Source organism: Glycine max, chromosome 13 (assembly GCF_000004515.6).
Source record: "Glycine max cultivar Williams 82 chromosome 13, Glycine_max_v4.0, whole genome shotgun sequence".
In the NCBI taxonomy this organism is placed as follows: Eukaryota; Viridiplantae; Streptophyta; class Magnoliopsida; order Fabales; family Fabaceae; genus Glycine; species Glycine max.
In genome coordinates, this window is record NC_038249.2 from 28879515 (window position 1) to 28893137 (window position 13623).

A 13623-nucleotide genomic window follows, 5' to 3' on the forward strand; every position below is an offset into this window, starting at 1 on the left:
GGAAGATAAATAGGAAAATTCTTTTATAGAAGGCCAACTATGGTAGAAGAGGAGAAAGAGAGGGGAAAAAGTCTCACTATCGTTGGCATGCAACCGAAGAGGTGAAAATGTCTCCAATAGGGTAAGCAAGCTTATTAGAATAGACAAGATTTATAAAGATAGATTATAAGCTTTAATATCATCTAAAAAATTATTATAAAATTAATTGACATTAACTAAAGTTATTTAATAGATATATAACTTATATCATGATAAGAGTTAGATGATGTGAGATTTTCTAACTATTACATTAATAATTAAAATAAATTAATATCACAACATAATTTAATGATAATATTTGATGATAAAAATTAAAAAATTAACACATAAAAACAAAGGACTAAAAAAAATTTTGATGAAAGACTAAAAGTGAAACCTTACAATTTCAAGAAGTAAAAACATGATTCATCCATTTTAATTTCAATTTCAATTCTATTTATGATTTGCAGTTTGCCCTGATTCCTACACTTAGCATTTGATGGTGAATTTAGAGAAACCATAATTAATGTATTATTGCATGCTGTAAGTAAAAGATGCGCCCACTTTTGAAATTGATACTTAATTAATTACACTGTCATTATGTTTTTCTACATATTTCCTTAGGTTTTGATTTGTTGGTCATAATGCTCATGTAATCTGTCCCTGACAACAATGCAGTAAATTGACAAAATTCAGTGATTTTGGTTTTGGTCCTGGCGTGGAATGACATGATTATTCATTTTGCTCTAAAAATATTCTACGATTCAGATCTTTCTATTGCGATACAAGCTATTCAACAAACCAACAGAAAATTACAGTGAGTTTTATTTTTCCTTGATTATTTTTTAATGCATTTATGCAAATGATGAAGATACCCAGCACAGATAAAATGAAGTTTTTTTCTTTTATCATCATGGTTATTACTTTGCTTGGACTTGTAATGTAGATATGTAAAGACCAAGAAGCTGACTATTATTTTTACTCACTTTTTGCAGGAAAATTTGGTCAAATGATGTATCAATTTGGGAACATTGTGCACACAACTACACAGCCTGTCCAGATTGGTATATATCAGCATAATACATTTCATGTCTAACCTTTTAATCATTTTACACTCTATTTTTGTCTGACTGGTTGCTTAATATTAAACCGGTTACACTTTTCACTGCTTGTTAGTCAATATTTTTATATGTATATTGACAAATTCATATTCATTTCTGGTGGCTCATTGCCATAACTCATAACTCTGCACCTTGAAAACATTGTGAAGTGATAAAGTTGAAATACTTAATCACAAAAATCACAATGCTAATTGGTCCTTATAGCCTGCCTCACCTTGTGGGATAAGGCTGTTATTATTGTTTTTGCATATTTAGATAGCCAGGGCCCCTCTTGTTTTGCCTACAGCAATGCTACACCGGGAAGCACTTTGGAAGGTATTTCCTAATTTCTCATGTATAAATAAAATATTAGAGGAACTCTATAATCTTCAGCTACATGCAGTTTCCCTCTTCCCCATCTACTGTTGGTAGTGTTGTTTTTTGAGCTTCAAGGGAGTTTCCTTGTTTGATATGAAAAGGCCAAAGGGACTGATTTTCCCTTGAGTGAATCTATTTATTTCTTTGTTTCTGTGTTGTGTTCTTTTCTACTTTAGGAGGATTCTTATTGGTCGTATTGCTTTGCATTCTCTTTTTCTTCTACTGAATCCTTTTTTCTTATTAATTAATAAAGAAAAAATCTAGAGTTTATATCACATTTTTCTCTGTACATGGGCACTACATTGCACCACATGACCAATGCAATGCACCAAAATATTCAACATTAGATGATTGCTACCCCTCTGCAATTTTTTATTTGACCAATCTTTGTTATTCAATTCTATTCAATAATATTGTAGATGAGTACTTCCTTTCTCAGCTGCCTATTGTGGAGAAAAGGCTGGCTCAAGGTAGTGTGCGACTTGCAGCTATCAAACACCATAATTATTGCTCAAGTTTGAACACACATCTTAAGGGGATCGTTCCATGGTAAATATAGCTGTCATTTAGGTATGTACCAAAAGCACAGACCTTCGGTGCTTATAATTTATATGCATATTCATTCATTGAGCAATATATTGTCTAAAGGTTATCAAGTTATTACCTAAAGCATTACACTCACATCACATGTTCCGTACCGTTGAAGTCTTTAATGGTCTCTAAAAAAAATTTGGGATCATGAATTGTTCATAAATCAAAATAAGAGTCATTTAATTTGTATTAAATATTAATTAACTAAAGGGTTTAAGGTTTTTAATAGATTTTTTTTTTAATTCCAACTTTTTTTTTGAGTCCTCAATAAATTGAAACTTTTGTTTTAAGTCTTTCTCATAGGTTAAATAATGATGTTAGCTTATAAATTGATCTTCTCAATATTATTGATGGTTATTATAGTATTATATCATCACTTACTAATCATATATACTCAAAATTTTTATTAAGAATCTATAACCAAATTTGGTCATTTATTAATGATTTTTAATTTAAGTCTTAATTAAATAAATTGTGTGATTAGCGAGAAGACTCCTTTGGAGTTCACCAATCTAGTTTCACCAACCTTATTGTATATTCGGTTGCTTATTACAACAGAAGGATCAACGTGGAACAATTGATAGTTTGATGCTTTCACTCCATAGACAGAAAAAAAATGAATGCCAAATATGATATGTTTTCAATTGTAATTTTAATGTGAATGACTTGTTAAAATTAATTTATTGTGAACTAAATAATAGTAACCTGACGACTAGTTAAAATATTTGATAAAATTTTACAGATTAGTTAATATAATTTTGAAATTCGAAATAATTATTTGCAAAAGCCTAAAATTAAAAGTAATATAGCACTTCTTAATAACTTTTTTTTCTAAAAAAAATATTTTTTATTTTATAATATTTTTTTAGTGTATATGGACACACCGTGCAAAAATATTTAATACATGTTATTAAATATTTTAAATTATTAAAAATCTAAATACTAAATAAATTTATATTTTTTATATGGTTAAAAAAACTTTATTTATCTTTTTTCATGTATTTTTAAAGACGCACTAGAAGCCTGTTTGGAGCTATACTAAATACATGTTTTATATTGGATGGATGAAATGACACGAAAACTTGAGAATTTTCAACTTTTTGCGTTTTTAATTCTTTTGTGTGTACTTTTACTTTTAGCCTTTTGGGACTGTTGCTAGATAAAGAGAATCCATTGTTAATTAATTGACTAAGGTGATGTTTGAATAATTTTATTTAAAATACATTGACAATGTAAATTATTTTTACATTGGTATTTAATTATAATTTATTATATATAGTTAAAAAATATGAACTTTTCTAAGAATTAGTTTAAAAATTGTATGTAGAGGATTTTTTAGTTTATTTTCAAAAAATAAGTTTTTGATTGTTTGATATATAAAAAACACACTATAGTATATAAAAAGCAAACTCTACTTGAATTATATAAATGACAACTAATATTCTAAAATTATTACAGTTGTTAAAATTTAAACAAATAAATAACTAAAAATATTGTTAATATATTCTCATTGTAATTTTTAAGGCATCTCTAAAGCAAGATTAATAAGCACTCTTTTGTTGAAATCATTTAATTATTTAATATGAATTTCATTTAATTTTAGAATGTCTTGGATATCATGTATTCATTTATGAAAATCGTAAGATTTATCCATCTGAACTTCGAAGATACTCCAAAATGTAAGATAGTTTATAATCATTATAGAAAAACAGCAAAATTTAGAAATGGATGGAGGAGTTTTGTACAATTACAAAATTGACTTCCTGATATTTAAATTATATTTGAATTTCCAAATTTAACTTCAAACTTTATTTTATTATGACTTTGTTTATAATTAAAGTATATTACTATTTTAATATATTATCATCGATTTGTAAATTTTTGTTTATAAGTTATTTTATTTAAAAATGTTTATAACTTTTGATGTATAACTAAATATATATATATATATATATATATATATATATATATATATATATATATATATATATATATATATATATATGTTGTTTATAACTTTTGGTGTATGATTACTTTTATGTTATTTTGTTACAACTTTTAATAATAAATTGTGATCTGAATTAATTACATGTTGATAATTTAAAAAAAGAAATATGATATTTAAAAATAAACCATAAAACAATATCGATTTTTAAATCACCAATATTAATATTGATAAATTAACATCGCTAGTTTTAACATAAGTTAATAATCGTTAAAAATTCTTAATAATCAATATAAAAAAAATTATTTTTTAGTAGTGTTAAAAAAATATTTTACTTATTAAGAAAAAATACAATCATTTTAAAAGAATTTTTCATAAATCATTACTATTCAAGTGGTTTCATCTAACGAGCACAAATCCTTTTTGGTTGGAAAAAAAGTGTCTAATTTACACATCTCATCATTCATATTTAATACATGTATATTTTATTTTTATATCGTAAAAGCATTAAATATCAAAACATAATGAACGGTTAAATTTAAATCACATATTTTTATAGAAAATTAAAATCACATTTAACTTTTTCCAAAACTGGAGAGAATCTTCTTGTGTCTATACTCAGCAGTCATTCCATACGTTGGAAACATGAAATTTATGCCGTCCATATGGCTCTGCCAATTTTGACAATTTTAGGACTATTTATTAGTAGTATATGAGAATTTTGACCAAAAAAAAAAAGTAGTAGTATATGAGAAATTAATGAATTGGTGAAATACGCTATTACAATTTATACGACGCTGCCTTCAATTCGTTGATGTTACTAGTTGTTTTCTTTTTTTTTTTTTGTGTATTTTTCTTCTTCTGCCTTTACATACACAAAAACTTTTAAATATTAAGAATCAATCGTTTTTCAATGAATAAATAGTTGTGTTAAATATTAAAAAAAAAATTACGACTCAATAGTTTTATTTGATCAAATATAATTGTTTCTAATGAAAAATATTTTAGTTCAAAAAAATACTCAATACATAATGTTAAATTTAAATCATTTTTAAAAATGTAAATTATAAAAATTGATTAAAACTATTAAAAAAGAACATTTGAATTTAAGTTTTTTACAAGACAACTTAAAAGTATGTTTAGTAGGGCAGATAAGTTAATTTAATTTTTCAAAACTACTTTAAAAGTGTTTAAAAAAATTGTTTGGTGAAAAAATTATTTTACTATATATCTTATAACATTTTTTTAAAATGTCACATCATATAACTTTTCAATTCATAATGTGTAAGTGTTATTATACTTTTAAAGACGGTAACTTATTTGAAATAAATTAAAACATGAAACGTGATAATTATTTAAAAATACATATAATTATTTAATAACAAGTTATTAATTAAATAATTAAATATATCATTTTATAACTATCAACATGTATAGGTAGGTTCGGTTTATATTTTTTATTATTTATTTTTATAAATACTTATAGTTCTACCTCTTTGAGTAGAAAGATTATAAAAATTTAAGACATAAATAAATTTTACTTTTTACAAATTTAATTTATTTTACACTATCGATACCCAAAAGAAGACTATACCAAATAAATTTATTTTACATTATTGTTTCCCCTAAATATTTATTTAGTAATTTATCTAAACTATAGAATAATGCATATCACAGTCACACTACTCGGTGGTTGATTATACAAAGCATAAAATTGTAACCTTACGTTTGGTCAAAAAAATTTGTGACCCTACGTGGCAACAAGCCATGCCTAATATTAAGCATTCATATTCATATATATTGGTTAATACTTAATACTCCTATCAGTCCATCATCTTCGGGGAATAGAACCAATTTTTTGAAAGACTTAATTTGATCTGAATTAATCTTGGTGACTTTCAGCCGGTACTTAAAAAAACTAAAAATGAAATATTTATTATTAAAATATAAAAATATTTAACACTGTTTTTATTATAAGTCATTAAAATAATTTAATTAAAATACTAAACGCTCGTTAAGTACTATCCTTAAATAATTAATTAATTTTTTTTTAGGATAATAAAGTTTATAGTTGAATGAATATATTTTATAAAATTATTATTATTTTATTTATTTATTATTATTTTTAGTTTTTCTAAATAATCTAAATGATTATTATTTTGAGACAGGAAATATAATTATTTAATTTTTTTAAAAAAAGTAATTCCTGGTCTATTATAAGATTTTAAGATTCCTTATTATAATGACAATCATATCTTTATATAGAAAGCTTTAAATGTTAGGAAAATTGTTTTCGTGTTTATATTATTATAATACATGCTTTCAGGAATCCTTCTAGATTTTGTGTACCGATGACTTTTCCACAACAAGATAACACATTCGTGCTGACCACCGTTGATTTTTCGTGGTGGGATAACAATGGAAAATACTTTAAATTTTCCAATAATCTTAAGTGATTCGAATGGGATTGAATTTAATCTAATTCTTTAATTAATATTTATTTTCTTTAAAAAAGTTGATATTTAATTAAATTTAATTGAGTTGAGTTTATTTTTCAGAAATAAGAAATTTTATCTCTTTAAATATACTTTTTTAAAAAGTACTTCAAGAGGAGTAATTCAGGAGTGCTTCATTGCTTCTTAGTTCTTATAAGCTTTTACTGAGAATATCTTTAATGAAAATTCCTTGACTCTTTTAATTTATTAAAAAATTCATTCACAATTTTATTAGAAAATTGTTCTTGTGATAAGAAATTTTAGAAAATTTTTAAAAATTGATATTTTTTATTATTTTTCCTTAGTTATAATTTAATTATGGTGTTGTTATGTATTGGATAAATATTTTATTATTATTAAGAAATAATTTCTTGCGAGAAATATAAATCTTATTTTTAAAAAACACTTCCTATTAAATAAATTTGTTTCAATGAAAAAGAAACAATAAAAAATAATTTCTTCACTTATTCTTTCTTGAAATTCCCATTAAAAATACTCTGGGTGTTGATAGCTTCATTGTTTTAAAACTCATTGTCAGTATTCAATAAAATCAACAAATCTGTTTTACAACTTACAATTATTAAATTGACTCAAAACCAAAATAAACTATTGTGACCTGCGACAGAAAGAGAGAAAGAGTTTAGGAATTTTTGTTTTATATTTTTATTATCATAATCTCTCACATATATGACATATAAAAAGAATCTATTTTTTTATTATATTTATAAAAAGAATCTATTTTTTAATAATCAAAGTTTCATCTTTATTTACGCAACTAACATACAAGATCTTGCAAATCATTACCATGTTAAAATAAAATAAAGAACCAGACATATGAAAATTATAACACCTCTCAAACAGTTTCAAAGGACTAATTAGATTTGTTGGAATGAAATAAGATAAAATTTTATATTTAACACATAATAAAAGGGCTAGCAAATATATTAAATTTGACATATTTTGTAATATACATTCCTATTAATTAAAATTTATTAAAAATCACATAATTTTATACTATTTTATGAGTCTCACATCTTATTTATTAATTATTTCTCATGATTTTAAGATTTCCAATAAATTAAAAACAAGTATTTAAAAGAACTTAATTAATTAATAAATAAATAATGACACTAGCACTCCTCTTAACACATAAGTCTTGAGTCTTTATCTATTTCTTTAAAATGAAGTAAATCTAATTTTTTTAAAATGTTTTCTGAATATGAGAACTTCATAAATTTATAGATATATTTTTTATGCTTTTTTTTATAGATAAAGGGATGTCTTCCATCACTTACTAAATTAATCTCTTTTAAACAAGTTCTACATAATAAATGTTGGAAATCCGATGAAGTAAAAATAATATATATATATATATATATATATATATGTGAGAATAATTATCGTCTTATAAATCAATATAATATGATTAAATTAGACTCTTAACTAATATTATAAAAATAAAATATTATTTATTTTCCCTAAAATTTAAAAAAATTTAAAAAACAACACATAAAATAATTTCTGTAAAAGAAATCTAATTAAATTATATACGTGAATTATTGGAAATTTTCTGATGAATGACTCTTTTTTATTCTTACCTATAAAAACATAAAAGAGCTCTAAAATTTATTCAATATTGGATAGTTTGATACATATACCTTGTGCATTGGGTTATACATTTATGTATTTACATGCAAAGAATGAGTGATTGGTGTTGTAGTTTGTTGAGGAAAGTCTTTTTAGCAGCTGGCAGGAATTTAACCGAAAGAAGAAAGAAAGAAACAGTCAGTCATGTTTGTGGCACACAGTTGGACCAAACATGAACAAGTCCAAAAACATAACAGAACCACTCCTCTTTTGTTTTAAATATCATTCCTTCCCCCTTCTCTCAACCTCTTTCCCCATTCTCTTTTCAATTTTCAACTCTCTTTGGTATTTAACTTCCACCCCAACTCTCCTTAGACTTGTGCATTTCCTGTTGGCTCCCATAGGTGATCGTTATCTTTTTTTCTTTTCTTTTCTTTTCTTTTCTTTTCTTTTCTTTTCTTGTTTGTTTCCTTTGTTTCCCAAAAGGGGTTCCACTGTTTTACATGCTAAAGGTTTGGTCTTTCTGGATTATAAGCTGAATGCTCGAATCAGATTTTGATTCTGTGCTGACTCTGCAAATGGGTTTTCTCTTGGTAGCTTTTTTTATTTGAAGTTGGAGAGAGGGGGGGAGGGGGTCAATAGTCCAATTTTTTTTGGTGAATTGTGATGAAATTGGAAAATTTTGCAAACTAGAATACTCCTTCCGTTTAATTCGGTGGTTTTTGTCTGTACTAAGGATCTAAGGTTTGATCACCGATTGAGAAGAAAAGAAGTATAATTAAAAAAAACAATTAACATGCAACAATTGACTTTGCATGGCTGTATCTCTTGGTGTTTGCAATTGAAATGTACAAATGACTCTTCACTTATGTTGGAATATGGTATATTATGCAGAGTGTGGCCGTCACATCCCAGGATCATTATGAGTTGTGGCTGCTTTGGAGCCTCAACTCTCAAGAGGAAAAGGAATCCTTCTCGTACTCCTAATGAGATTGATGGTGAGGGGCTGGTGATTACTTATTTTAATATTTTGCAGCCTTCAATAATTCTGGATTATTGTACAATTTGATATTCCTTTTTTTGGTTTTACCAATGAACCTACACTTTCTGATTGTAAGTAATTTACCCTGATACAAATGTAGAGGAGAGGATCTTCGTCCTCTCTGAATGATATATTGAATATTGGTTCAACTTGAGTATTATCAATCAAGCCATCTTGCATTTTTGTAACTATCACTGATAGGTCTGACAAGAGCAACAGAAAGTCTTCATTAAGTTGTATAGTTCAAAAGATAAATGTGTCCATTTAGTTCAGACATAGGTGAAAACATAATTTTAGAAGTTGGAATACAGACATACTTTGGAGATTCTTACTAGTTTGGTCGTATTTGATATGCGGTACAATGATGATGTTCACAGGAGTTCTGGTGTATAATTAGTAATACTTTTATTACTACCATTTTGTTTTTGCCATTTTTCACTATATTGAATGCCATACACAAATCTTTGTTGCTCAGGCTTTCCACTTGATAATGTTAAGAATTTCTCTGATAAAGACCTGAGACTGGCCACTGATAACTATAATCCAAGCAAAAAGCTAGGACGAGGAGGTTTTGGTACTGTTTACCAGGTATTTAGGTTACAGACTCAAGTATAAGTTGTAACATTATGAAATTAATATGTTTGTTGATCAGTTGAGCTTACTGAAAAGATTCTTCAGAGGTTCTTGTGCTACAAGAGGGCTATTTTTAATTTTCTTTTTTTGTTTCTTTAATGAGTTTTCATTTGTGATGTAAGTGCCAATCTTAGACCAGTTAGGTATCTGTATTATCCAACAGAAGACATTACTGCATTGTTTTTGTGGCAGTAAAAACATCATGACCCACAATAAAAAAGGGTGCCATGTCCAGCAATTTTAGTTGAAATATTTATTTCCTGTGCCCCTTATTAAGATTTGAACACTGTCAGTTTTCCCCGAGACATAGTGAAAGAGGATTTCTGATGTGATACAAGCAATGCTTTTATTTTATGAGGATTTACGATTTTAGCAAATATAAGATTTGAACACTGTCAATTTTATTACTTGAGCATTAAATCGTAAATCCTACCATCCTTTTATATTTGCTAAAATCTTAAAACTGAAGGATGTCTAGAATAGGTTACAAAAGAAATGCCTCTTTAGCTTGCTCTTTCCCTCCCCAGAGGTCTTATTAAACCTCCTTTATAACAAAAAGACAAACTTAGAATTTGTGAGGGTGCTTTAGTTTAGTTAAGCTGAGTAATAGCCAAAAGTACCAAGAAATAACATCACACTTTTATCATTTTATGCTCCTCTTGATTGTTAAGTCAGTACTAAATAGCTATGTTGAAATTTGCCAGGGAACTTTAAAAAATGGACAACAGGTGGCAGTGAAGACACTTTCAGCTGGGTCAAAGCAGGGAGTTCGTGAATTTTTAACTGAAATTAAAACTATATCAAATGTTAAGCATCCAAACCTTGTTGAATTGGTTGGTTGCTGCGTTCAAGAACCTAATCGCATATTAGTGTATGAATATGTGGAAAATAACAGCCTTGATCGTGCATTACTAGGTAAGTTTGCCAAATGCTTTTGGTGTGAATTATGAAACCACTAATTAATATCCATATGCAGATGATAGGACTAAACATATAACTTTTTTTTTCTATTCCATATTTTTTGTAGGCCCAAGAAGTTCAAATATCAGATTAGACTGGAGAAAAAGATCTGCTATTTGCATGGGTACTGCAAGAGGTCTTGCATTTCTTCACGAAGAACTTGTGCCACACATTGTGCACAGAGACATCAAGGCAAGCAACATACTACTTGACAGAGACTTCAAACCAAAAATAGGAGATTTTGGGTTGGCAAAATTGTTTCCAGACGACATCACTCACATTAGCACAAGGATTGCTGGAACAACGTAAGTGATATTTCAGATTTAAGTTATTTTTTATGGTTTTTATTTTTCCATTGCATTGGAAGGTTTCTATTTAGTTTTCTTTCTTTTTTCTTCTTCTTTTTGTTTGCTACTATCTAGTTTTCTGGATATAATAGAAAATTAATTAGTATGATATTAGAGGGAAGAGAAACTCTTCATATTTGGTGATCCTTCATCAGCTAGGTATGACAGCAGAACTAGCAATGTTTATAATTGATAAAACTTGAGGATCAATCAGGAGATTTGAAATAATGTTTTCTGAACGTACTAGGTACTAGGCTTTGCCATAGATTGTTCATAATTCAATTGCACGTGCCTCCAACAATATTCAAGGAGCACATGTTCCATAAAGCTAGACTGCAGTGATGTTGGCACAAACTCATGAGCATTTTGTTCTGGTGGTTCCGGGATACTTATTTTGTATCCTAGACATCAGTCATGCAACCAAAAGTAGGATATTATATTTCAAGAAATGTGATGAAGGAGAAAATATAGTTTTTATGAAAACTAGCGAGCTTTACGACCCATTTGTTTGAACTAAGAGTGCTAGTAACACACTCCTTCTAGTACACACAATCATTGGTTGAATTTTTTTGAAAACTACAAAATCAGGAAAGAGACTTGTTAGATAAGAAGTGAGACCCACATATTTGTGATTTTCAATGAATTTACGACCCATTTCTCTTTCATTTGTCTATAGTTTATACATTTTCAAAATTCTTCAACCCATACTTGGACATTGGATCTCGTTAATGCGATGCCCTGCTTTGGTTTCAAAATGCAGTGGTTACTTAGCACCGGAATATGCAATGGGTGGCCAGTTAACCATGAAGGCTGATGTATACAGTTTTGGGGTTCTCATACTTGAAATAATCAGTGGCAAAAGCAGTGCAAGGACAAACTGGGGAGGGTCCAACAAATTTCTATTGGAATGGGTATGTAGTTTTCAGCTTCCCATATACTACTCCAGTCTCAAATATACAAAAAAGATACCAATTGCACCAATCCAAATTAAAAACTAAATTCTTCCCCAACTGATCCTTCATTGAAACTTGGAATTATGAATAGAAATGAGTCATTCCTCAATTAAATAAAGGATATTTTAGAGATAATAGCGTAGTTGAAATTTTCTTATATTTGAGACCAAGAAAAATGTGTTTTTTTTTTCTTATGTTTGAGACTGGAGGGAGTATATATATGCAACTTATGTGTTCATTCTTCTCAATGTGGGACTTGTTCTTGACCTAATGATCCTTATTTTTGCAATACCAGGCTTGGAACCTATATGAAGAGGGAAAACTGTTGGAGCTTGTGGATCCTGACATGGTTGAATTCCCCGAAGAAGAGGTAATTAGGTACATGAAGGTTGCTTTCTTCTGCACACAAGCAGCAGCAAGTAGAAGGCCAATGATGTCCCAGGTTGTGGATATGCTGTCCAAGAACATGAGGCTGAATGAAAAGCAATTAACAGCACCAGGGTTGTTCCAGGATTCAGGAGCTTCCTCTCAAAAGAAGTCATCCTTTGAATCCACAAGTTATCAATTTAGCTCTAACTCTTCCAGTATTACTCAGTTGTCCCCACGATGAAGCATAAACCAAACTTTGGATGTGTGAATTGCATAGTTAAAATATAGTAGGAAAGGAAAGAAAAGGAAAGGAAAGAGAGAGAGAGAGAGAGAGACAGAAAGAACACATAGGGATTATCTTCTTTTTTTTATTATATTTTTCTCTTTTTTGTATATTATTTTTTAAGAATGTATTATAATTTATAAGGTGGGCTTGGATAATTTTTTTTATAAAGAAAATTGGTCGTGATATTTTCTTTTTGTAACTGATTTTTTTAAGTAGTTACTCTTCCTAACTTATGATAAAAAAAAAAGTCCTCTGCATTTCTAATACTTATTTGGCCCTTTTTTGTTACTAGAGGAAAATACTTATTAGGTTTAGTTACATTTTTAATCTCTCAACATGGAAATTAACTAATTATGCGATTTTAATCCTTCAAAGTTTTAATTGTACTAATTAAGCTTATTAATTTTTTTCTATTTACAGTCAAGTCTCCTTGAAAAACACTTTATTAGTTGAAATTTATCAGAAAATTTAAATTTTGTAACTGCTATATCTTATAAATATTTTTTATGATTTTATAATTTTTAATAAATTTTAACCAATAATATATAGTTGTGTATGGCTAACATTCTTAAAATTTCAAAAAGAAAAAATAGCTGTGTCCCTGTCATTTCCGAATAGGATCCGCAACAGTTTTAGCCTTTTAGTGCTACAACGCTGCAGTTGTAGATTCTCTGTTTCAAAAAATTTAAACAGTATTTCTAATAAAAAACAAGAGTATTTATCAATTATTTTTGTTATCAACAGTAAAAAGTCCAATGTAGTTAAAATAAAACTAGACTAACAAAATTATGAATTTTAGCTTATTTAATGTCACGTGACAAAAGCAAAAGAATAGAAAAACAAATATATTATTGTTTTTGAATTCTTTTTATCAAATTATTTTACCAGAAAAAAAATAAAAAAAATTGCCGGCTTACAA

General features: G+C 27.5%; 1 protein-coding gene across 1 annotated transcript; it reads left to right on the top strand.

Moving 5' to 3' along the window:
• The first annotated feature begins 8229 nt into the window (after nt 1-8229).
• LOC100788143 (cold-responsive protein kinase 1) lies at nt 8230-13379 on the top strand. Its single transcript, XM_006594261.3, has 7 exons — nt 8230-8518; nt 9009-9112; nt 9632-9744; nt 10494-10704; nt 10817-11054; nt 11857-12007; nt 12345-13379. Exons 2-7 carry the CDS (start codon nt 9037-9039, stop codon nt 12657-12659), a joined length of 1104 nt encoding a protein of 367 aa, XP_006594324.1. The 5' UTR covers nt 8230-8518; nt 9009-9036; the 3' UTR covers nt 12660-13379.
• The last annotated feature ends 244 nt before the right edge of the window (nt 13380-13623 follow it).

Excerpts from the sequence above, each read along its gene's own strand:
- LOC100788143 (XM_006594261.3), top strand. The coding sequence starts at position 9,037 with ATGAGTTGTGGCTGCTTTGGAGCCTCAACTCTCAAGAGGAAAAGGAAT. Across the intron at positions 9,745-10,493 it reads GTTTTGGTACTGTTTACCAG|GGAACTTTAAAAAATGGACA; the intron begins GTATTTAGGTTA and ends GAAATTTGCCAG. Across the intron at positions 10,705-10,816 it reads CCTTGATCGTGCATTACTAG|GCCCAAGAAGTTCAAATATC; the intron begins GTAAGTTTGCCA and ends TATTTTTTGTAG.